The sequence below is a fragment of the Camelus dromedarius genome, chromosome 29, assembly GCF_036321535.1.
Source record: "Camelus dromedarius isolate mCamDro1 chromosome 29, mCamDro1.pat, whole genome shotgun sequence".
NCBI lineage: Eukaryota > Metazoa > Chordata > Mammalia > Artiodactyla > Camelidae > Camelus > Camelus dromedarius.
Genome location: NC_087464.1, coordinates 10,721,834 through 10,744,457, shown reverse-complemented (window position 1 = coordinate 10,744,457; position 22,624 = coordinate 10,721,834). Strand labels below are relative to the sequence as shown.

At 40.7% G+C, this 22,624-nt stretch overlaps 1 protein-coding gene across 5 annotated transcripts in view; it reads left to right on the top strand.

Annotated features, from left to right (window-relative positions):
• The window catches only part of MCTP2 (multiple C2 and transmembrane domain containing 2), a 197,459-nt gene extending 175,078 nt beyond the window's left edge, over positions 1-22,381 (top strand). For 3 of the 5 annotated variants that reach the window (XM_031440500.2, XM_031440501.2, XM_064480544.1), the window contains exons 21-23: positions 10,708-10,817; positions 16,470-16,567; positions 18,709-22,379. In XM_031440500.2, the coding sequence (XP_031296360.1) occupies positions 10,708-10,817; positions 16,470-16,567; positions 18,709-18,777 (277 nt within the window). In that variant the 3' untranslated portion in view covers positions 18,778-22,379. Of the gene's footprint in view, positions 1-10,707; positions 10,818-16,469; positions 16,568-18,708 lie in introns of all 5 variants that reach the window. The other 2 variants (XM_064480545.1, XM_010975713.3) reach the window with 2 other exon arrangements.
• Positions 22,382-22,624: the final 243 nt, after the last annotated feature.

Below are 22,624 nucleotides of genomic sequence, written 5' to 3'. Positions count from 1 at the left end.
AAGTGAAATTTTGTCTATCAAGATGCAGTGATGATTAAGATAAATCAGTAAGTGATGATGAACATCAGGAAATATAAATAGTTAATATGGAACTTTCCGTGGTTACCAGTCTTCTTTATCAGTCCTTTTATTACGTGAAATTGTCCTTGAGTGTGTTTATTAATTGGCATAGCAAACAGTTATAAAACATCTTTTAACAAATTTGGTGAGTGAGTTTTTACTGAATTTATACATCCTTATTCCCACGAACAATGTCTTTTTTTTTTAAATTGAAGTATAGTTAATTACAATGTGTCAATTTCTGGTGTACAGTGCAATGTCCCAGTCACGTATACACATACATACATTTGTTTTTGTATTATTCCCATGAACAGTGTATTAAGTAAAATTAAAGAGCAGTTGGATTTTTGATCCCATGTATCAACGTCTGTCTGCTTTATTTCTCTAGGTGTCATGTACACTGAAAACAGATTCCTGAGTGTACTCTCAAAATTGTTTAGCAAGAGCATAAGTGACAGTAGGAAACAGTGAAATGAATGATGAGGAGGACATTATAGTCATTCATTCGCTCATTCAGTTCTCAGGGTTGGAGTTTCAGACACTGACTTGGTTTGAGAACAAGAAATGCATCCCCAATAACAATGATAACAGAAACAGTGACTAACGTCTTGTACCAGCCAGACACCGTGCTAAGCCCTTTACACACAGCGACTTCTTTAAGGAGTTCCTTAAAGCAGTCGGACTAAATGACTCCAGCAGCCCTGCAGGGTAAGGATTGTTAGTGTCCTCGGTTTACGGAGGAGGAAACTGAAGCACAGAATGATTAAGTGTGATCCCACAGTGCGTTAAGCCGTGGAGCTCGGGTCTGAAACTGCCCTCCTCACTTTGCACTATAATGTCGTTACCCTCCAGGGGTCTGTTTTCTTTTTTGTTATTTTTTTAGCTTTATTTTTTTTTACTCTTTTTTTTTTATTGTAGTGTAGTTGATTTACAATAGTATATTAGTTTCAAGTGTACAGCATAGTGATTCAAAATTTTTATGGATTATACTCCATAAAAGTTATCAAATATTGCGTATATTTCCTGTGCTGTATGGTGCATCCTTGTGGCTTATTATATATAGTAGTTTGTACCTCTTAATTCCTTTGTTCCTCCCCCTTCCCTTTTTCTTGGGATCTGTTTTCCAATGAGGGAGAAGAGCACTTCAGAACAGTTAGAATAGCACTGATATTAGATAAAGGTTAGACAGGATGCCAGGGGAAGTCTTACATCCCGGGAAGGATGTAAGAGAGACAAAGGGAGGTTCTTAAGAAGCAACTTATCAGCATCTCTGAAAATGGGAAGAGCTAGCTAGGCACAGAATAAATGAATGGGGGCTGCGGTAGGTGGGAGCCTTTGTGCAAAGGCTCAAAGCTCAAGACAGGACTAGATACAGGGAGATGTAGGGGAGGTGGTATGTCTGTGCCATTGGGGACGGGAGTGGCAGTGCTTGGAGATGAAGCAGGTCATGTGGGGCCTTAAATGGATGGAAAAAGTCAATGGAAAAAAATTGAATGAGGGATGTACAGGCAGCCAAGAAGATAAGAGGATGTGGAGTGGGGGCCAGACTGAGGAAGGAAGGCCACATCCTTTGGTAACACTGTCTCCATGCTTGAACGTCTGTTGTAGACAAATGTGCCTGTTGTGCAGCTGATAATGGGAAAGCAAATGTGTCTGATGAGAAGAGGGCAGAGTGATTCAAATAAGCCCTCGACTCTGCAGTGCTTGTGAGGGACGGCTGTGCCCAGCCCAGCTGTGGTGGCCATGTCTGAGATGTATTTTCAATCATGAACAGGGCACTGTTCTGTCCAGCTGCAGCACAGGAAGACACGTGAGGCTCAACTCCCATTCATTCTCTGGCCATTCATTAGTACAGTGACCTTAAAGTTCCAGCTGGCCATTCAAGTAAGACAGCATGTGTAACTCTCTTGGAATTCCATTGTAGTTCAGTGCTTCGGGACCAGGAAAACTTCTACCCAACTTTTGGCAACTAGCAAATAAATAGGCTTACACAAATCTTCTCAGAGCAAGGCTGCCCTGTTACTGACGGGGAGGACCCTAGTGGTTTTGTATTGGAGTGAATGGTCTTTTCTCTTCTCTACATTGTCTAATTACCTTCTCTAATTGTAGACAAATTTCAGATACATGCATACATCAGGCTAGAACATTAACTTACCATGTGGCATTTATATTATCCCAGGCAGCGGGCAGGATGGGTCAGAAGAGTGATGCATTACATTTCCCGTCAGTATGGAGTGATAGCTCCAATACATGTCCTTGAGTGGTTAGGGAAATCTCCACAGAGGAGAAAATCAGACTGAGGCAGATTTAGGACAGGGGACTCATCCCTGCAAATGTTCCAGAATAAGGCTTAGAAGGCACATTCCTGGGAAGAAGAACTTCTTTGACTATGAAGTCATGTTGAGAAATACTAAGCGGTGAAGATGGGAAGGCAGGTTAAGTGCAGTTTGAATGATGGTGAGGACACGAGGAATGAAAGATTGATGGATCGTATGTCTAATCTAAGCATGACATGTTGAAAGGGACAGAGAGTGAAGGCAGAACAAGCCAGGTGAGGATGGGAGGTCAGTTGTGAGGAGGGAGTTCACAGACTTAGGGTGAAAATCATGCCCCTGTGAAGGAAGGCATCATGGAGGGTACATCACAAAAGAGTCTACAGGATTTTATGAACCTTGTTTCTGTTTCCATGAGGAGAAAAGTCAGAGGACTTCATTTGTGGAAACCTAGGAAATGAGGAAGCTAACAATTCCATTGACCCAAAGATAACTAGTGGGGTGCCCAGTTGAGGGAGGAACTGGCGGATGGGGCTGTACCCACCTTCCTGGATGTGGTCACAGTCATTTCTGGTTTTGTTTTTTTGTTTTGAAATTCTGTAAAAGATATTCTTGGGATGTGTTGGTAAACCTGAATAGCTGAATGAAGGAAGGGGATACCTTGAAGTTTTTCATTAGTTGAAAGGTTTGAATCAAGGATTCCCTTCTTAGGATTTAGGGAGCTCCCAAATCAGAAAGCCTGGGAAAGTCTATGAAAATGTCTAACAAACTGTATGATTTTGAGATAGAAAGCTTTGATTTACCAGAGTTCTTCAACCTTGGGTGTTCTGTGGAAGACCAGCTCTACAAGATATTCCAGGGTAAATGGAGTGAAAGTCTACTGAGTTCTTGAGTGTTAGAGGTAATATGATAGAGTACCTTTGAATGAAGTCTTCAGTCTTCTAAGCAGGAATATTCAATGGATCAAATGTGTTAAGTGTTCCTTCTTACATCTTCTGAAATGTCTACTGTGCAGGCAGTGAGTGGACTCTTGAGCCAACTCTGAACTCAATCCCAGTTCTGACTCTTCTACTAGGAGTAAGTGATTTGGTGGCTAATTATTTAACTTCTGTGACTCAAGAGTCCTCATCTGTATGGGCATAATAATTCCTACTTCATCGCATTTCTGGAAGAATTAGATAAATTAGTGCATATAAAGAATTTAAACCAGTGGGTGGTGTGGAGTGATCACTTTAAAATATTAACCATTATGAGTATTATTTTTGGTACATTGCTTTGGCCTTCTTTATCTGTGTCTTAAATTATTTTTTTTTAATTGTGAAACATTTTAACATTTTACCACTAAAATTGTGTGTTACTCAGAGAAAAATATGTGAGTTAATCCACTTGACTGTTGGAAGGGCAGATCTGACAGGGTCTATGAGGGTGTCTGGTACCTATCTTCATTTTTAGCATCCAACACACAAATGCACATGTTACATCACACTTGGCACACAAGCAAACAATCATTGAGATCTTTATAAAGATTGCATTAATTGGGAAAAATTTGACACCTTGACAAAATTTTAAGTTTCCTAATTCCATCCTCTATTTAGATCATCTTTAATTTATCTTGGTACTACTTTAGAGTTTTATGTATAAAGATTTGACACCTTCTTGTGAGATAGATTCCTAAGTACTTGGTTTGTTTCATGCTATTTTAAATGATGTATTTTTCTCAGAGTTCATTTTTCTACTCATTTGTTACTGGGGTATTGAAGTGAAATTAATTTCCCTACGTTGATTTTGTTAACCTTGGTAAATTACCTTAATTTTTACATGAAGATTATTATTCTGAATTTTCTATTACATAAACCTATCATCTAGGAATAATCCTTTCTTCCTTGTTTCCAGCCCTTATACATTTTACTTAGTTTTTTTGCTTTATTGTGCTGGCTAGTAGCTCCAGTACAGGGTTGAACAGAATTGGTGGTGGTGGTGAACATTCTTTTCTCATCCACGACCTCAGGGAGAAAGCTTTTAGCATTTCACTCTGAAGAATGTTGTTTTCTATAGGTTTTTGCAAAGAGACTTTATCAGCTTCAGGAGTTTCCCTTTTATTCCTAGTTTGCGAAGAGTTTTTATGGTGAATGTGACTTGAGTTTTGTCAGACTTTTTTTCTGCGTTCATTGAAATGACTGTATCATTGTTTTTGTTTTCTCCTCTATTTTCGTTCATGTGGTCTATTATTATGATTGCTTTTCAAATATTAAACCAATCTTTCATTTCTGGAGTAAATCCAGCTTCATCATGTTATACCATCCCTTTACATATGCCTGGAATTTATTTATAGTTTTTTTTTTTTTTTTTTTTTACTTAGGATTTTTGCAGCTATGATCACCATTGAGATTTGAGCTATAGTTTTCTGTTCTTGAAAATTTCTTATGGAGTGAAGGTTATTCTAGACTCATACAATAGGTGGGCAGTGCTCTGTCTTCATTATTATCTGGAACAGTTTGTATAAGCCTGGTGTCATTATTTCCTTAAAGATTTCATGGAATTTTCTGGTGAAGCATTTGGGCCTGGAGTTTACTTTTAGGGAAGGTTTTAATTAAATATTCAGTTTCTGTAATATGTATATAGGTGTATTCAGCCATTCTATTTCTTCTCACATCTGTTTCTGTAAGTGGTCATTTTCTAGGGGTTTGTCCATTTCATTTAAGTTTTCTTCTTGGCATCACGTTGTTTCTAAAATCCTCATCCTGTCTTTGACGTTATTAGGACCTGTAGCATTGTCCACTTTTTTTGTGCTTTAAAATTAATTATGTTTTCCCTTCTTTCTTCTTGACGGGCATTTATCAATTATATTAGTCTTTGGAAAGAACCATCATTTGCCTTTATTAATCTTCACTGTTGCCTGTTTTCTTTCCCATTAATTACTGCTCTTATCTTTATTACTTTCTTCCTTCTACTTTCTTTGAGATTAATTTACCATTCCTTTTCTGACTCTGTAAGATGTATAACTACATCATTTATTTTTAACCTTTGTATTTTCCTAACATAAGCATGTAGACGCTACAACTTCCTAAATGCTCAGCTCTGTGCCAAATATTTTGGCCCTGATATTTTCATTGTCATTCACGTTGAGTAAAAACCCTTTTTCTAATTTCGATTTTGATTTCTTCCTTGCCAAGTAGTATATTGCTTAATTTCCAAGTGTATGAAGATTATCCAGTTATCTTTTTGTTCCTGGTTTCTAACGTAATTATTTTATGCTCCTAAAATATTGACCTCACAAATGGTCAACTTCTATACATTTTTCATGGACGCTTGAAAAGAAAGTTATTGAGTGTATTGTTTTATATATTTTCATTGATTGAATTTGTTGATTGTAGTCAAATCTTTTATATTCCTACTGATTTTTATTTTTGGTTGTCTTCTTGTATTAGTTACTTAAAGATGTGTGTTAAAATCTTCCCCTGTGGTTGTGGACTTGCTGCTTCTCCTTGGAGTTTCAACAGTTTTTGCTTTCTGTGTTCCAAAGTTAGGTCATGTTGGTATATATTACATTTGTTACATTTTCTTGGTGAATTGGATCCTTAATCAATAGGAAGAGACCTATTTATCTGTAAATAATTTTAAAAGTATCAGCCTTAATGTCTTGCTTAACTAATAATATGTCTATACCCCATTCCTTTTGTTGGTTCCTTCACAGTACATCCTTTTCCATTGTTTTCTCTCAACCTATCTGTTTATGTTTTAGATATCTCTTTGGTTTCCAACAATCACTATCTTTTGTAGCATGTAGTCCATTCAAATTTAATATGGTTAGTAATATACTTAGATTTTTAATCGTCTTTTGCTCTGTTCTTTTTTTCCTTGTTTTATTCTGTGCGCAAGCAGCTTTTGGCCGTTCCTTTTAGTTGTTATTCTAGAGTCTACAGCATCACTCCCCACAGTCTAATACCAGTTGTTACTTCTGTCGTCTTTCCAGTCAGTTCAAGAACCCTCTTCATCTATGCTCCATGTCTCTTCTCTTTGGTATCTTTCATCTTTTTACTCTTTGTGATGCCTCCTAAGTACTTTCTTTGGATACTCTTGCAACTTAATTCTTCTATTTAAAATCTTGTTTAATCCATGCATGGGGGTTTTAACTTTAATTCTAAATTTTTTTTTTACAGTTCTGCTTGCTTGGTTTTCAGATCTTCTTGGTTATTTTTCATCGTCTCTTCCTTGATCATACTTTTATGCCTCAACTGTATGCCTGTGAAATTATTAAACATTATTATTTAACATATTGTGTTTACTTTCGGTACTTGAAGTCTTTTGTTTTGGATTTTGTTGTTAATTCTGCTGGGCCTCACTCATGATGCTTCTGTGTGTCCTTTTGTACTTTGCAGTTTTGACTGTGAACTCATATGCTTTGGATTTTTGTTTTTTTTCTCTTTGTGGAGTATTCTCAGATGTCTGGATTGATAGTGCATTTCCTTGGAGAGGATTACTGCTCAAGTCACCTTGGGTGACTCAACCTGGGATCTCTTTTTTTTAATTAATTTCTTGTTGAGGCTTTTTAAACTATGCTGGTAGCATAAACTCAGATGATAGATCCCGCTACCTGGCACCAGCGTCATGACACACAGAGAGTTCTTCGCATCCACTCACATATGGTGGATTTGTCCTTCCCTCCCACCCTCCCTCCCTTCCTTCCTTCCTTTCTCAGTCTCTTTCTCCCTGTCTATTCTCTCTCTCTCTCTCAGTTCATCCTTACCTTGAATATGTAAGTTTTATGCAGTGTTGTCATATTTGAATCTTTCTTCGGGGAGGCTCTACCCTAGGCTTTGTCTTCTGTCCCCCTCGCAGATAACAGAAATTCAAAATTTCAATGTAAGTAAGTTGTTGTTAGAGTGAAAATTGATGTTGGAGCCTAGTAACCTAGAGAGCCTTTGCAACACATTTTATTTTACACTCTGATGTTTTCTTATTTTTTTATGTCAGCCGAGTGGTGGCTTTCTCTCACTTTTTAAAAAAGCTTTTAAATATTGTTTATCCATTAGATAGCTTTTATTTTTACTTTTTAACCCTTTATTGTGGTATGGTTCCTGCACAGTAAACTACACATATTTCAGATGTACACTTTGATGAATTTTGATAGGTGTATATACCCATGAAACCACCACCACAATCAAGACAGCTAACATTTCCATCGCTCTCCAAGAGGTGCAATTTTCAAATTCCCTATTTATCCCTTCCCACCCGCTATGTAACTTTTTTTTAAAGGCAGGTTTGCTGTTGCTTGGAAAGGAATCATAATGTATATTTCTTTGTAAAAAGTAATTCCATGCATTTTCCATAGCTTTTATTATCTTCAGAATGCTGTCTGATATAATTAGTTTTTTCTCCTGTTTATGTCACTTTTATGCAATAACCACAAAAAAATGAGTCTAGTTAACACTTGAATAATTACTATGTGCCAGTTATTGTTTTTAAAGGGTTTGTATTTGTTAACTCATTGAATCCCATCAGCATCTCTATAAAATAGATACAGTTCTTATTCTCTCTTTGCAGATGGGAAAGTTAAAGCACAGAGAAGTCGAGTATGTTGCTCAGGGTCACAGAGTGAATGAAAATTAGAACAGAATTATTATTAAATTGTAAGCTACTAGGTTAATAAATAATTATTATTGTGCCATAGTGGGGAAAGAAAAAAAAATAAAAAGATGGGTTTGTTGCTACCTAGCTGTGAATTTGTATCCAAGATCTGACACTCACTCTCTGCTTTAAAAAGCAACAACAATAAAAATAGGGCACAAAGCTTGGTATTTGTTCTTACTTGTTTATTTTAGTTTTAATTTTTTGATTTTATTTATTTTTATTATAATCCATTATAAAATAATCAAACAGAAAGCTCCCCATTATTCTCTATAGCTCCCTCTTCCCTCTTTGTTTCCCTCTGCCCCCATCATATGAGCTGTCATTAACAGTTTGGAGTATATCCTGCAGAGGTTTTCTCAGTACATGTATGTGTGAGTATATTTCTGTAACTCAGGTTTTCACAGGATCTAGCTTTGAGACTCTGGGCTGGGAGCAGAAGGATTTATGTGGCTGTTCTTTTTATATTCTCATTGTCTTTTTAAAGCTGTGTTATATTGCAGTGTGTGAATCTATTTAGATTTTCCCCTTCATTTTGATATTATTAGATATTCATTTTATTTAGCTATTGTCTTATTAACAATACTGAGGCTGTTTCCTTTTTTAACTACTACAAACCATACTGCATCATTCACGTACCATCCCTGTGTCCTTGTGTAAAGATACCTGCGAGTTAAATTTATTGTTGTGGCACAGCTGGGGCAATTGTGGAGTCTGTCACATTTTCACAAATACGGTGAAGTTGCACACTAAAAAATTCTACTATATGCCCTACTGTGGAAGGGAGTAGTCATGAGTTGGACCTACGTATATGTAGGAATTTAGAATAACATAGAAAACAGGATGATAAAGGAGTGGAAAAAATACTGATTATTCAAGTTATTGAATAATTCAAGATTATTCAAGAAATACTGATTACTCACTGGACTTGGGGGGGGGGGGGGTCCTTTGACAAGCAATACCAAATCTAGAAATCAACAAAGAAACAACTGATACATTTGCTCATGTAAAGCATATAATTTTTATCTTTAAAATATTGTCAAGTAGATTTTTTTTTAAAAAGACAAGAAAGCAACAAACTGGAAAAATGTTTGTAGCCAATATGACAACAGACTGATTACTTTAGCATCCAAAGAGATTTTATTTGAGGAAAAAGTCAAGCAACACAGCTCAAAGGAAAGTAGACAAATAGTAAATTCTTAACTTTTTTTTTGAGTTTTTACAGTGTGTTAGAAACAGCTATTTTAAATGCAAGTTCCTGTTTAATTCTAGCAAAGCTCTGTGCTACAGGTATTATTATTAACCCTGTTCTGTAGAGAAGAAATTATTGTTCAGATTGATTAAAACCCTTTCCTGTAGTCACTCAGCTTTTTTAGAGATAGGGCCTAAACTCACACACTTGTCAGTTTACCTATAAAACGGTTTTCTTAAGCACCTTCCTAAGTAGTGTCCCCTGGCAAGGAAATAAGCTAGATCTCACTGAGAAACACATTTAAATGACCAACAAGCATATTAAATTTGTTAAAAGCTGCTTCTTACTCCAAGAAGTGAGGAATTAAATACACACATACATATATAGTATTGTACCTCTGTGTAGACAAAGATTAACCATATTAATAACAATCTCTAATAGGAAGGCGAGGGTTCCTCATACTGTTGATGCAGTTATGATTATTTACACCAATGAGATGATCTCTCTCAGCCACGATTTGCTCATCTGTAAAAGGGGGCTAATTCTTACTTGCAAGAATAATTGTGAGCATTACAATCTAAATATATAAAACAAATGTTAGGGCCGCGGCTTATACAAGGTGCCCAGTGACTCTTGGAGGCTGTTCTCCCAGAATCCCCCAGCACCCTGTCCCCCGACCCCAGAAAAAGACAACGGGAGTAGATCTTTCACCTCTCTGTATTCCTAGCACAAGGCAAAGAAAGGGTCAGCAGACAATGGAAGTGCAGTGAAGGCCAGGAGGAAGCATTCCAGGCCCTGAGAGCTCTCATCGGGCCATCGTGGGTTTACAGCATCATTTTCTAGGGTTGTGCAAGGATGTCCACGGTACATTGAATTCCACACCCCACGTTCTAGATCGTCATTCCCACTTGGGTCCAAGCAGCCAATAGATAGAACCAAAGAAGCCACGGGTCCCGTGGAAATAATACTCAGCAGTAGTACGTTCATTGTCTGTGGGTTGGGGGTGTCATGGTTTGTAGTCAGATGCTCCCCCGTCCACTTCAAAGCATCATTAACCTTCTGGAATAAATGAGTCTGGAAATTCTAAATATAAGATACTAGAAAACCCCCAAAGCACCAAAGCACTGTAATAATATCCTCCCTTGTCTGAATATTTACTGGCAACCGTGTGTTAATTGAGAGGGAAGTACTGACTTTGAAATGACCTAACTAGCCTTTAGTTTTGAAGATCTGTGTGCACGGAGCCATCGTGACAACACTGCCCTTTTAAATCACTTCTGAGCGCCAGAGTCTCCTCCTCAGAACTGTCGGTTCCAGGAAAGCAGAGTCACCAAGATTCTGACGGGTTGGAATGGCAATTGGTCTTGTGATCTTCTCCCCAAGAAGGTTCTTCCAGGGCCCCATCCATTTGGCAGCCTTTTACCTCCAGGTTTTTAGAGAAACTTTTCCAGTAGCCCCTTCTCATTTGTCTAACTAAGAAATAAACATGACAAGATGAATATTCCTTGGTCCTGGAGCGTCAGAGAAAATGACATTTATGTGGTTTGTCCACAGCACATTTAACTGGACGGTCCCATTCCTCTCATTCCTGGCCTGTTTGATACTGGCAGTTGCCACCATCACTTTGTATTTCATTCCACTCCGGTACATCGTTTTAATCTGGGGTAAGTTTGGCACGGTCCTTTGGCTAGCAATCAATTCCAGGTAAGAACCAATTACTCATTTTTAAAGTGCGGCTATAAACTTTAAATGTGCTCTTGTTGGCAATTAAACATGAGATTAAGGAAAGCATTTGGGGAACAAAAACTTCCAGGACCTCCCTGCAAAGGCCAGTTGCATGAACGATCAGCCTAGATATTTATAGGCCTCTTACATAATTGCAATCAAATAAAAATCTGATTGTTCATGCTGTTCCCCTTTGGGCTTTCGGAGTCATAAATACTCTTGAATAATAAACTGCTGAGGCCTAGTAACTCTGAGGGAGCACTGTTATTCAGACAGTGAGCAAACACCTGCGTCTTGCCCTTTAAGTTATGTAAAAGTAGATCTAGCCACTGCTAGGCTGCCCCTGACACTTCACCTCCCCTGGAAGGAAAAAAACTAACCTCACTCAATACTGAAATCCAGAAGCCGTGAGGTGTAAGGGAGGGGCATTGCCTAACCAGCGCCTGGAAGGAAAGAAAGCTGTTATTTGCCAGGGGAAGTGGTATGCCCATCTCAAGTTCATTTCAGCTGCTTTAAAAAAGTAGAAACACAAATGGCAAACTGGAAATAAATTCCAGGACTTGATTTACTACTTGCACTAGCGATTGGAAAAATTACCAGCAGCTTTGTGAATATTTGTGTCTGCCGCTGGGTGGGCTCCGGGTTGATGCAAGGAGAGTGCGCTGCAGTAAATTAATTGGAGAAGCCGTCAGCCCTTCTCCGTAAGAATCTGTTAGCTCTGGTTTTCCGTTGCTTGGCTCCTGCCGCTGCTGCCGAGTTCTCAGCGACAGTCACTTCAAGGGATCTTCAGATATTAAGAGGTTCCGAGAGGCGCCAAATACATGCAACTGGGTTGGGATGTGCTCATCTTAAGCAAAAGCTGGGAGCCTGCAGATGTCCAGGGGAAAAAAAAAGGTGTAATATTCCTGAAACCGTTAAATGTAGACCTTTTTCAGAGAGAACCCACAAGGATAGAATCCTGCTGACAAAGGCCAAACCTAGACATGCAGAAATGGGAAAAGTCATGGGAAAAGTAGAGTAACTCATAACCTTTCAGAAGTGGAATGATTTTGAGAGAGCATAATCCATTCATCTTTGATTTTGTCTAGGGGTGAAAATCCTGTTACATCAAGTCTGTCTCCTTGGTAGTGAGCCCAAGGAAAGGAAAGGAAAAGACATTCTAGCTCACTCTTCAGTGACACTTGATGACTCTCACTGTTGGGGAAAGCCCTCACCTATTGGTGCTTAGTTTTGCTTCTCTGTTGTGTTTTGCTGTTCAGCACATTGGTCCATTTTTGACCCTTAGGAATGAGAACTTGGAGCTTTTCCAGGGCCCACTGATTAAGAAGGAATGCAGATTTTGTAAAAGCCTTTCCCTGAATACGCATATGCTGAATGTTATCTGTAGAGCCTGAATAATCTCATTCTTTCTCGTTTTTCATAAAGTTTTAGTTTCTCAGTCCATTTACTGATCACATTTAAAACACAGATCTTAAAACTCTTGTCTCACCCTAACAAGGACATGACTCAGAACTACAACCATTTAGCCAGTGTTTTGTTCCTTTTTAAGTTTGTGTGAACTGATGGCATGTTGCACCCAGTTGCCCATGATTTTGTCATCATTCCAGGACTTAACTTGACTTGCTTTTCTGCATTTTTGCCCTCCACAAAGAAGACTGTACTATGTTTCTTCCTTTGTCGATTTTGGGATTCCAATCCCTCTTTCAACTGAACCCAAGTCCCCTTGACTCCTCGTCTTGGCAGCTTTTCAACACCAACTTTTTGCATCTACCTAGTGAGACTATTGTTGATGAGCTTACAATAGATAATGTAGTCAAAAGCCTTGACCGTCACATGATCTATTGCCTCGTCTCATTGTGTAAAACCCGCCATACCATCGTGGCACGTACTCTGCGGTCCTATCAGGACTTACTCTTTTCCAAGACAAGTTAGTTATAAGCTAGCACAGATCCGGGACCTTCCTTTGCACATCTCTTACGTGATTATATTCTTGGCAGAGAATTTATCATTTAGAAGAAGGTAACTTTATACATCTTAAATGTCTAGTGTTCCTTTTAATCTTACTGAGGATCAGAAGACTGTTTCTTATTCTAAGTTACTTAACTCATTTTCACTGCATCCTAAAAGTGATGGGTAAGATCCTTAAATATTTTGTTCAATGTTTTTAACCCTTTGGAAAAAATTACTTAACTCGATGTTGTGTATTTCCCTATTCCTGATACCCAAATAGCACTTTTATACGTGTTGTTTAATATCACAATTATTTAACATAAACCTGTAAAAACCTAATTTCATCATGGCCGTGGGGAATATTCCTTGTCTCACCAGCTTCACTGTAAGATTTTTAGGGTGAGACATTTTCTTTCCTCTTTAACTATGTAATTCCTATTACAACTACATATAGGTAATAGATCTTTGATAGATCGTGGAAATATTTTATACCTGTGTTCTACATAGATGGCATTTTTTGAGCCCACCACTGCTCTTATTTGGGAGCATAATATTTGATAATTAACTTAGAGGTAATCTAAGAGGGCTATCTGGAATTTTCTTTAGGAATCTGTATCTACTGAATTTTGGTCATTTATTTGCTGTGTGTATTTCTAGAAGGCAAGGCACGTTTTAGGATTAGATCCCACGTGAGTTTTCTGTCCCTTTTGTGGGGTTTCCCACCCTCCCTCCATTCTGTTCATTGTGGCTGCTCTAATTACGGTTTTTCAGTTGCGATCTGAGCCTCTTTTGTTTTTCCCGGGTACCTATGAAGTCCCCAAACCAGATTTTGAGCCTCTTGAAAAGGAACTGTGACTTACTTAATTTTATGTCTTCATTTGATGGCACAATATATCTTACATGGAAGACACTCAGTGTTTGAGTGTCTCACCCACCCCACCAATGTATTGCAGTCAGGGCTACATGCCAGTCCCTCACAGAAGCATCTGAAAAATAATGTTGTAATTCAGTTTCAACTGGTTGTTCCCTAGTGACCATACGTGCAAAGCAGCCATGTGACCTTTCCTCTCTCTTTATCCAAGTGATTTTGTGTTAAACTGGAGGGCTCTTTCCAAGCCACTGATCTATTTGATCTATGATCATGAAATGATAGTGTCTTTCCCAAATGTTAATCCCATGGTATTTAAATCCCACTTACTTTTTTCTCCTTTTTTTTTTCCACTAAAAAAAATTAAATTCACAGCAGATATGCTTTCTGTCTATCTGTATGATTGAGGTTAAAAAAATCTAAAGGTTTGTCTAGCACGCTACTGGAGAAAGCCATAACTTCCAGATGTGTGATCACATCCCTGATAGTAGAAAGACTTCTCCATCATCGCCTCCGTTGTTCCCTGGCTGATCGACATCTGCGGTAATGGTGGTAGCCCCCTTCCCCGTTGGGGAATTTCAGATAATAGAATCCTCTTGCCTGCCTTGTCCAATGGGATTCTCCCATCAACCCAAGGAACCAAATAGGGCATGTTTCATTATTCATATAGGAATATAAGAAATCTGAGGCACAGGAAGGTTAAGTGATTTGTCTGAAACTGCACAGCTCATAATACATGGTGAAGCCAAAACTGGGACCCAACTACTCTTGTTTCCAAACCTTTGTTCCTTGCCCCATTGCCCTTAAAGACAGCCAAGGAATCTCTGATTCTCCTGTTGGCACTCGGACTACACCTTAGATAATTTGATGGAGGTACCAACATTTGAGCCTGTGACACCTTTAAAAAAAGTAAAATAAAATGTGCTTTTAAAGCACGCAACCTGAGTTCCTTATTTTTATTCTAACAAAGATTTTCAAGCACAGAGTGTCGGGACGCGTACTTCTGCCCTTAGTGGTGCATTTGAGCTACGTGCAGGTTTCTAGTCTTCTCAGTGACTAAGAATGCAGTGTTTTGATCAGCTGTGATATTATCCCTGCCTTGCTGTTCATTGTAAAGGCTCCAGATGCGCACACTGTATAATTAACAATAGAAGATATATCTTTTCTCAGTGCGGCTTTGTCTCCCACCATCATTTTGCCTTGTCTGTTTCCTTTCTCCAAAAAGCCCATGCTACAATTAAATGTCTTCAGAATAACACAGCGAGAGTATTTGAGTTTAAAGGAACCCTGGGGGAAATTGTAGCTAGAAACACGAAGCAGGTGGTGGAGGGTAAAGGGACGAGGGGTGCAGAGTGGCTTGGACTTGGGAGCAAGGAGATCATGTGCAGGAAGTCTTCCCCAGGCCAGTCGGCCAGCCACCCCTGCCTTGTGAGCATGGCCAGCTCCCATGTGCAGAGCAGATGTAAATCTGACCCTCCCTAAAGAGATGACTGGGGGGTTGGCATCGTGTCAGGTGTAACGGCACGCAGGAAGTCCAGCTCTTAGATTAAAGCAAAATGACATTTAATGAGAGAACAAAAACATCCAGCCTTGTGTTTGTCTCGTGGACTGTTGAACAGTTAAATGTTACCCTGACTTCAGAGTAAGAGCCAGTCAAGGTTACAACCAAGGTGGGCATCCATTTAGCATCATGGGGGTTGACAGGGGCTTCAGATACTGCCCTTGTTATACAAGCACCCTGTGGCAAGACTTCAGATGGCCACCTCGACTTTCTGCTTCTAAAACTCGACCCAAGAAAGGGTTGACATTTGGTTGAAAGACCACAGTTTATGAGCTCTGGATACAGGCACATGCCTCCAAGGAGCTCTGAGGAGCAGAATTGGAGACACAAGCTGGTGCAGAAGCACCTCCTCTGAGCAGGAAACCATGGGCAGAGCTCATCTGGACGTGCCCACCCACCCAAGGTGCAGCCACCAAGGACAACTTGAACATCACAGCCATTGTGATGGCCATTGTCTAATGACCATTGTCCTAAATCAGCACAGATGGACTCCGGTTCCCAGCCACACCCACACCCCAGTGCCGCGGTCCATAAATTAAGTTAGCAACCATAGTCAGATAATTTTCCAGTAATAACTTTTCACAGTTTTCCTGCAGCATCGAAGTACAATCAACATGTCAAGTTCTGTTCTGCAGCAAGAGAAGAGAAACCTGTGAAAATGACTTGGAAGGGGGGAGACAGATTTCTACAGGTTCTTTTTAACAACAAAAAAACACGGCTCCCGGCCCCCCCCCCCCCCCCCCGCCTCCCACTGCTCCATTTGGTCCTGCGCTCCCAAGCAGAGACTTGTTTGGGCTAATGAAGGCCTTTTCCCATCTGGGACACTCGTTCTCCTAGCAGAGGAGGCTGTTAATCAGCATGGTCCAAAAAACCAATGAGCGCCACGGTTTTCGTGTGGGTTTCTGCCGCCCTGCTGCTGGGACTGTAATGGGATTTTCACAGCTGAAGAAGGCAGAGCCCCTCTCCATCAGTCCCCCCTCTTCCTTCCTCCAAGAAAAAGGCATTTGTGAATGATTCCACATGACAGCGTCATGTGTATGACTTGAGGTCCAGTAATTGTTTTCACACTAATTTGTACTTGCGAAGACTCCCCCCCCCCCCCCGCCAGTCAGGTGAGTTTTTAAAGCTAGATAAGATGGATAGAGCAACAGACCAACCGACAGAGAGACAGACAGACAGACAAAGAGATCACGCGGTGTTTCTATTTTTCAGGCATAAGTAAGTTCACGAAGAAGCTTCGAAATCCCTATGCCATTGACAATAACGAGCTACTAGACTTTCTCTCCCGGGTACCGTCTGATGTTCAAAAGGTATGTAATGAGTAATGAACGGTCGCCACCAGGAGGGGCCCCATCACGGAAGCCTGGCCAGCCCCGGCGCTAGGGCGGTGCTTCTGTGAGTGACTGAGATAACGAATCAGAAAATCCTTACAGAGGCCTGGCTTACAGAGAGGTGGTGTGAAAATAAAACCTTTGTCCGACGCATGAGATGATGGGGGAAAATTATCCTGATAAAGAGCTACTTAAGAATGATCTGGAAGTCACACTGCAAGGCTCCGGTGCAGGGATGTTTGTCCCTTTTCGGATTGCTGGCTTCCCGGAAGAGGATAAGATGGGCTCACGGAGTGGGAGAGTGGAGGCGCGCTGACCTCCTCTTCCGGATGGCGGGCGTTTTGCGGGAAGCTAGGGGGCAAGAGGATTATTCTTTTTATCCTCCTTGGCCCCGATGATCTCCTGAGCCTCCCTCGTATCCTTCCCCTCTGAAGACTTAGAGCTGCTGAGGACACAGCCTCTGCTGACTCACACACATAGAGGCAGAGACGGCATGAAATAATTTGAGATCAATCAGAAGCGTTATTCCCAGGTAATGGTCACTTAGTCCGGCGGGGTCCCATTTCTGTGGATACAGAGAGATTAACCAAGACAACAATATCAGAAAGTCCTTCGAGCAGCCGAGCTCAGGCCCTTGCAGATCCAGAGGAGGGAGGGCGGGCACTTATTTCTCTAATGGAGGGGAGAGATCATAGAATAGGTAGGTGGGGAGACCGTGGCATGAAATAACATCATGATGATCGAAGACACAATCTTTTATTGTCTGAGAGAATCTCAAATCAAATACCCATTTCACCTTTAGGCCCCTGGACCATAATTCATTCCCCGGCCGCTCCAGGTGGATTTCAGAGATGTAGGGCTGAAAGGCTCCAGAGTTTCTTTCCCTGTCATTCCAAGTTCTGGAGTTTAAAACTGACACTGATGCTTTTTTCCTCTCACCCTCATTTTATGATATCATTATCTATTAAAATGCATTCTGTGGATAGGAATTTACCGGTGAACACTGCATCGCGCAATTATAAAATAGTAACTTGGCCCCTGTTTGTTTTGCATTGAAGATTGACAGGTATGTCATCCCGGCTCCCCCAGGGGACCTTCACAAAACACACTAAGGAAAGCATGCCTTTTTTTTCATGGATCTGCTTTTGACCAAATGTAGCTCAGTTTACACGATGGGGTAGGATGTCCTCGGGGAGTTTGGCACAAACCCTCAAAATAGTGAGCACATGTGGTCTGTAACCCAATACTTGAAATAAAGCCATTCCACCATCAGCCTATCAAAGCCCACAGGCCAAAGCAATATGATTGCAGCGTACCATCACTTGAGTCCAAGTGTGAGTTTGTCCCCGCATCCCTGAAGAACGGAAATTACCATCAAGCCCCGCCTCCCACCCCCCAAGGATTGTCGGTGCACAGTTCGGGTACCAGCCCTCAGCGAGGTCATCCAGTTGGAGTTGGCATGAATACAGAGCACTACAGCAAAAGAGCGTTCAAGGAAGATACCCAGTAAGCTAGTGAGGTCTTCTGCGTATCTCCAAGAGCACTTTCTGTTGACACAGTAGACTCCCCATGTGCTCATATTTGTCACAGATGTTTTAGCCATTACATTGTAAATGAAATTCGTTTTTAAGAGAAATCTAAATTCATCTGGGGCCAGTATCAATTTCAACATGTTTCCCCCCTCTCTGGCAAAATAAATGTATATAATTTGCAGAGATTTTTTTTTCCCCGAGATTTCAGATATTTTTAAATGAGTAATTCTTAGTCAGTTGCTGTATCATATACTAAGATAAACATTCCCACGAGGCCGTTCTTAGGCTGATTTCTGGTCGAACACGGGCACACACGAAACTGAAATCATGTAGCAGTGCCCGAGAGCAGGTAGAAACCTATGCATCTCATTAGAAAAATCTGCTTTTAATATTTTGGTTTCAAGAAATGATGCATGACTTCTCAAATCCTTCCTGCAATTAATCCCTCCCTGGTCCTGTGTTTGGAAAATGATTCATTACCTTTGAACCTTCCTTCCTTTGCCTTGGTGTGTCCTCGGGGAGCCATTAACGCACTGCGGCGAGCTCGAGTTACCGAAGCGCCCGCGCCCCGTCTGTTTGTTTTCACAGGTGCAGTACGCAGAGCTGAAGCAGGGCAGCAGCCAGAGCCCCCTTCGGAAGAAGCGCAGCGCTCTCTAGGACACACGGCGCCTTGGGACCGGCGCCTGGTTCCACGTTTGGTTGATCAGACCAGTGGCCTCTCGCATCCAGTGGTGTCCGTGGTGTCATTCTGAAATGCCTGCTGTGGGGAACCCTCTCTGTGTCCTCCCCCTGCTTCATGTGCCCAGATACACTCCCATCTGTGCCCATCTGTACGCAGGGATGTCCTGGTTACGTCTTGAGTAGGCCCAGCAGAGGGGAACAATCCAGAGACTGTGAAAGACTCACATCCCTTCTCAAATAGGAGATAAAGCAAGGCTTCCATGGGTCTGAACACCCTCCTTGGGAACAGCCACGAGGCCACTCGGATTTGAGCGTGACTTTGAACTTGTTTTCACACCTCCTACAGATTCTCATTAAGATTCAGTTCTCTCCACTCCCCACCCCCACACTCCTTTCAGATGACTGTTCATGAGTCAATTTTTTTTCTCTGAGTTAAAAAGTCTTTGATAGCCATGGCATCTACCCAAATAATGTATATTGTGAATTGATTTTTTTTTTAATCGTGTGCCAGGATTAGCCCCCATCTTTGAGGATCTTTCAGCTGTGATGACTAAAGTCCTGGGTATAAACCTTCAGTGAGCTGCTTGGTGCTGGATGCCAGCCCCAGGAAGGTCCCAAGGGATCATTCATCCAGAACGTGAAGGTTTCATGACACGTTTGGTTGCCTCAAATCGCCATTTCTTCTGACTACCTTTTGCTTGTTCCCAAATAAAATCTCAATATCATAGCTTGAGAGAGAGAGGGAGGGAGACAGATGAATGAATTCTTCAAGTGTTTAGAAATAAAGGCTGAGGGGCAAGGGACCCTTGTATGTAGCTGCTTCTATGATTGTCATAATCCCTTCATTTGCCTGCATTTTTAAGAAAGGAAAAACACTGTAGCAGTCCAAAATGATCTTTTATTCCTGAGCAAAATAAGCTATGCATAATACAAATATATCTCAGAACCCCATTCCTGAAAAGTACCACCCCGTACATCCCAAAGTCCCCCTTTGCATGTATCTGATTCCTGCGGACTCTGCCATTTCAGTGACCAACACTCCCCGCCCCAAGTAAAAATCCCAGTTTGGGGCATATATAAACTGTATGCAGATATCTTTCTGTTCTAATAATATTTAAGTTGTAAAGACTGTATTTTGTTGACACATACTTTGTATGTGCAGTTTTATATATATATATATAAAATATATATGTATTGTAAAGAAAAGTTGAGGTAAAAAAATCTGATTTAATAGTGAGTTGCACTATGTTTTTTCTTTTTTTTTTCCCCCCTCTCTCTGGGTTGTAATTTAATAATCTTCCAACAAAATGTTTATGAAAAATGCCAAAGATTCTAAACCTTATCATCCTGTGTCTGTTTTTCTTCATTTTCTCTCTTCCTGGGTTGCTTTCTGGCTGAAGCAGATTTCTGCATGATTTGATTTACTTCAAGTTAATGAAGCTGGCTGGAAAAGAACCTTGCAGAAATTATAAAAGCTCCAGTAAATCTCTTAGTTGTCCATACAATAGATACCCAAGAACCTCTTTTGTTAAACCAGTTACTCAATCTTCTGTGTAAACAATGCCTCATTGTCTCACTCCCAACCACCATCTAGTTTATCATAGTCTGTCATTTTGTAACGACCTAAGTCAGACATTTTTAAACAGACACGTGAGATCTGATCAGTCATTTGAATGAAAACCTTCAGCAGCAGAATAACCCCTTATTTATAAAAAAGTGGAACCAATACTTTATTGTTGTTCTTTTGCTATAGAATTTCAAAATGAAATAATGTGCCCGGCAAGAAGACATCATTAGGCTTGTTTCCTCTGTAGCCCGACTGGGGTTTTCAGCATTAAGTTGAGGACACAGACAGCAGCTGGGATGCAAGCGCAGGACACAATCAACCTTTAATAAACAGTACGTGGAAAACAATTGTTAATTGATTAAGGCATCGGGATGTTCAAAATGAGTGTTATCTACAAGTGAAATGTTAAGATTCATACAAGTAACCAGAAACTTGTATGGAAGAGTTAGGGATGTTTTAGACAGAATTTATGGATTATGGTTTCACATTGTGATAGTTAAAGACAACTTAGTAGGGATGTTGAAGTCTGGCCAAGCTCTCCCAGTTCTCTTCTCGAACCTCACACGCCACTCAGCAGGTCAGAAATTCAGTGTTCTCTCTCCCTGTGTGTTCAGGACCCCTAACTCCATGGTCTCCTTCTAGCTTCATTATTTCCCCTTATTGACACAGACATCTTACAGGCTGGGAGGCCCCTGGCATCCCTTTGTTCCTCATAGTTTTTGCCCCATCTCCCAACCCGTAAAATCTGGTGGATCCAGTGTTGACACACTACCTTGCTTGTTTATCTTGTCCATTTCTGATCACAGTCAATCAAGCTACCGCCCAAGTTGAGGCCTCTGTAACCTTTCACCGGTCAAGCGGATGGTGCCAACTACATTTTACCACGTCAATCTGATACAGAAAAATGGGGAGTGAGAGGATAGCTGTGTCCCAGGTCTCTGTTGAGGTCCCTGGGATGCACCCCGCCAGGTGCGGGTCCTTAGCTTCATGCAGGAAAGAATTCAAGAGAGACCCATAGTTGAGTAAAAGTAGGTACATTTAAAGAGATGTACACCATAGACAGAGCGCAGACCATCTCAGAAGGCTAGAGAGAGGCCATGAGGTACAGGGTTGAGTGCTTAGTGTAAAGTAAAAGTAGACACGTAAACGGAGCGTGGGCCATCTCTGAAGGCAGAGGAGCAAGAGGCCAGGAGGTGCAGTGTTGCTAGTTTTTATGAACTAGTTTCATATGCTAACAAGTGGGGGGATTATTCCAACTACTTTGGGGAAGGGGTTGGGATTCCCAGGAATTGGGCTACTGCCCACTTTTTGACCTTTTATGGTCGGCCTGGGAACTGTCATGGCACCTGTGGGAGTGCCACTTACCATGCTAATATATTACAATGAGTGTATAATGAAGCTAAAGGTCTACTGGGAGTCCAATCTCCGGCCATCCTGGGCCACAAGGTTTATTGGAGTTGAAGTTTCTGCCATCTTGGTGCTAATTGCTGTGTCATTCCTTTAATGGCTGTGCCCTGCCCCTCCCCTCCTGTCTCAAATCTTCATCCAGACCACTCTTTTCACTTGAAATACTTTCTTCCCAGTTTCTAGCCAAATGAATTCTACCCTCCTTCAAAACTTTCCAAAGTCTCCTGCCCACATAGGCTTTCTTAGCTCCTTGGCTGGATTGGATCCCACCCTTCTCCTTACACCCCCACATCTGATACATCTTCTGGCATCTGCCGTATTCTGCCATAGCTCATAGCTACCAGAGGCCTTGACTCCCTCCTTTTTCCAGTGGATATAGCCCATCCTATCTGGCACCTAATAGACACTCTGGAAATACATGATTAACTGACCTGTTCATAGAGAACGTCTTTCCTGCCCTTTTCATGTGTGATTCTCAGAACAGAGGGCTGAACGTGTCAATCCTAGGAAATAATTTCTGGCATTAAGTGCATAGCTTATATTGTGTGACATTATTTATAAGCTCTGGCCATGTTAATTAGAGACTTTTTAAAATTAAACAATGTTTTATATTTGGAGAAATCCTTACCTACATGTCAAAGGAAAAGATCATATTTATCAGTAGGTGGTAAAAAATAATTTTTGATTCTTATTCTATCATTTAACCAACATATTGAATGCTGATAATATACCTGAACAAAACATTTCCTTGGTAGAGCCAGACATTAAACATATTTTCTAGCAGTGGCATGACATTCTCAGTTTTAGCTTTTAAAAAGACCATTCTGGCTGCAGAGGGTAGACCAGCCA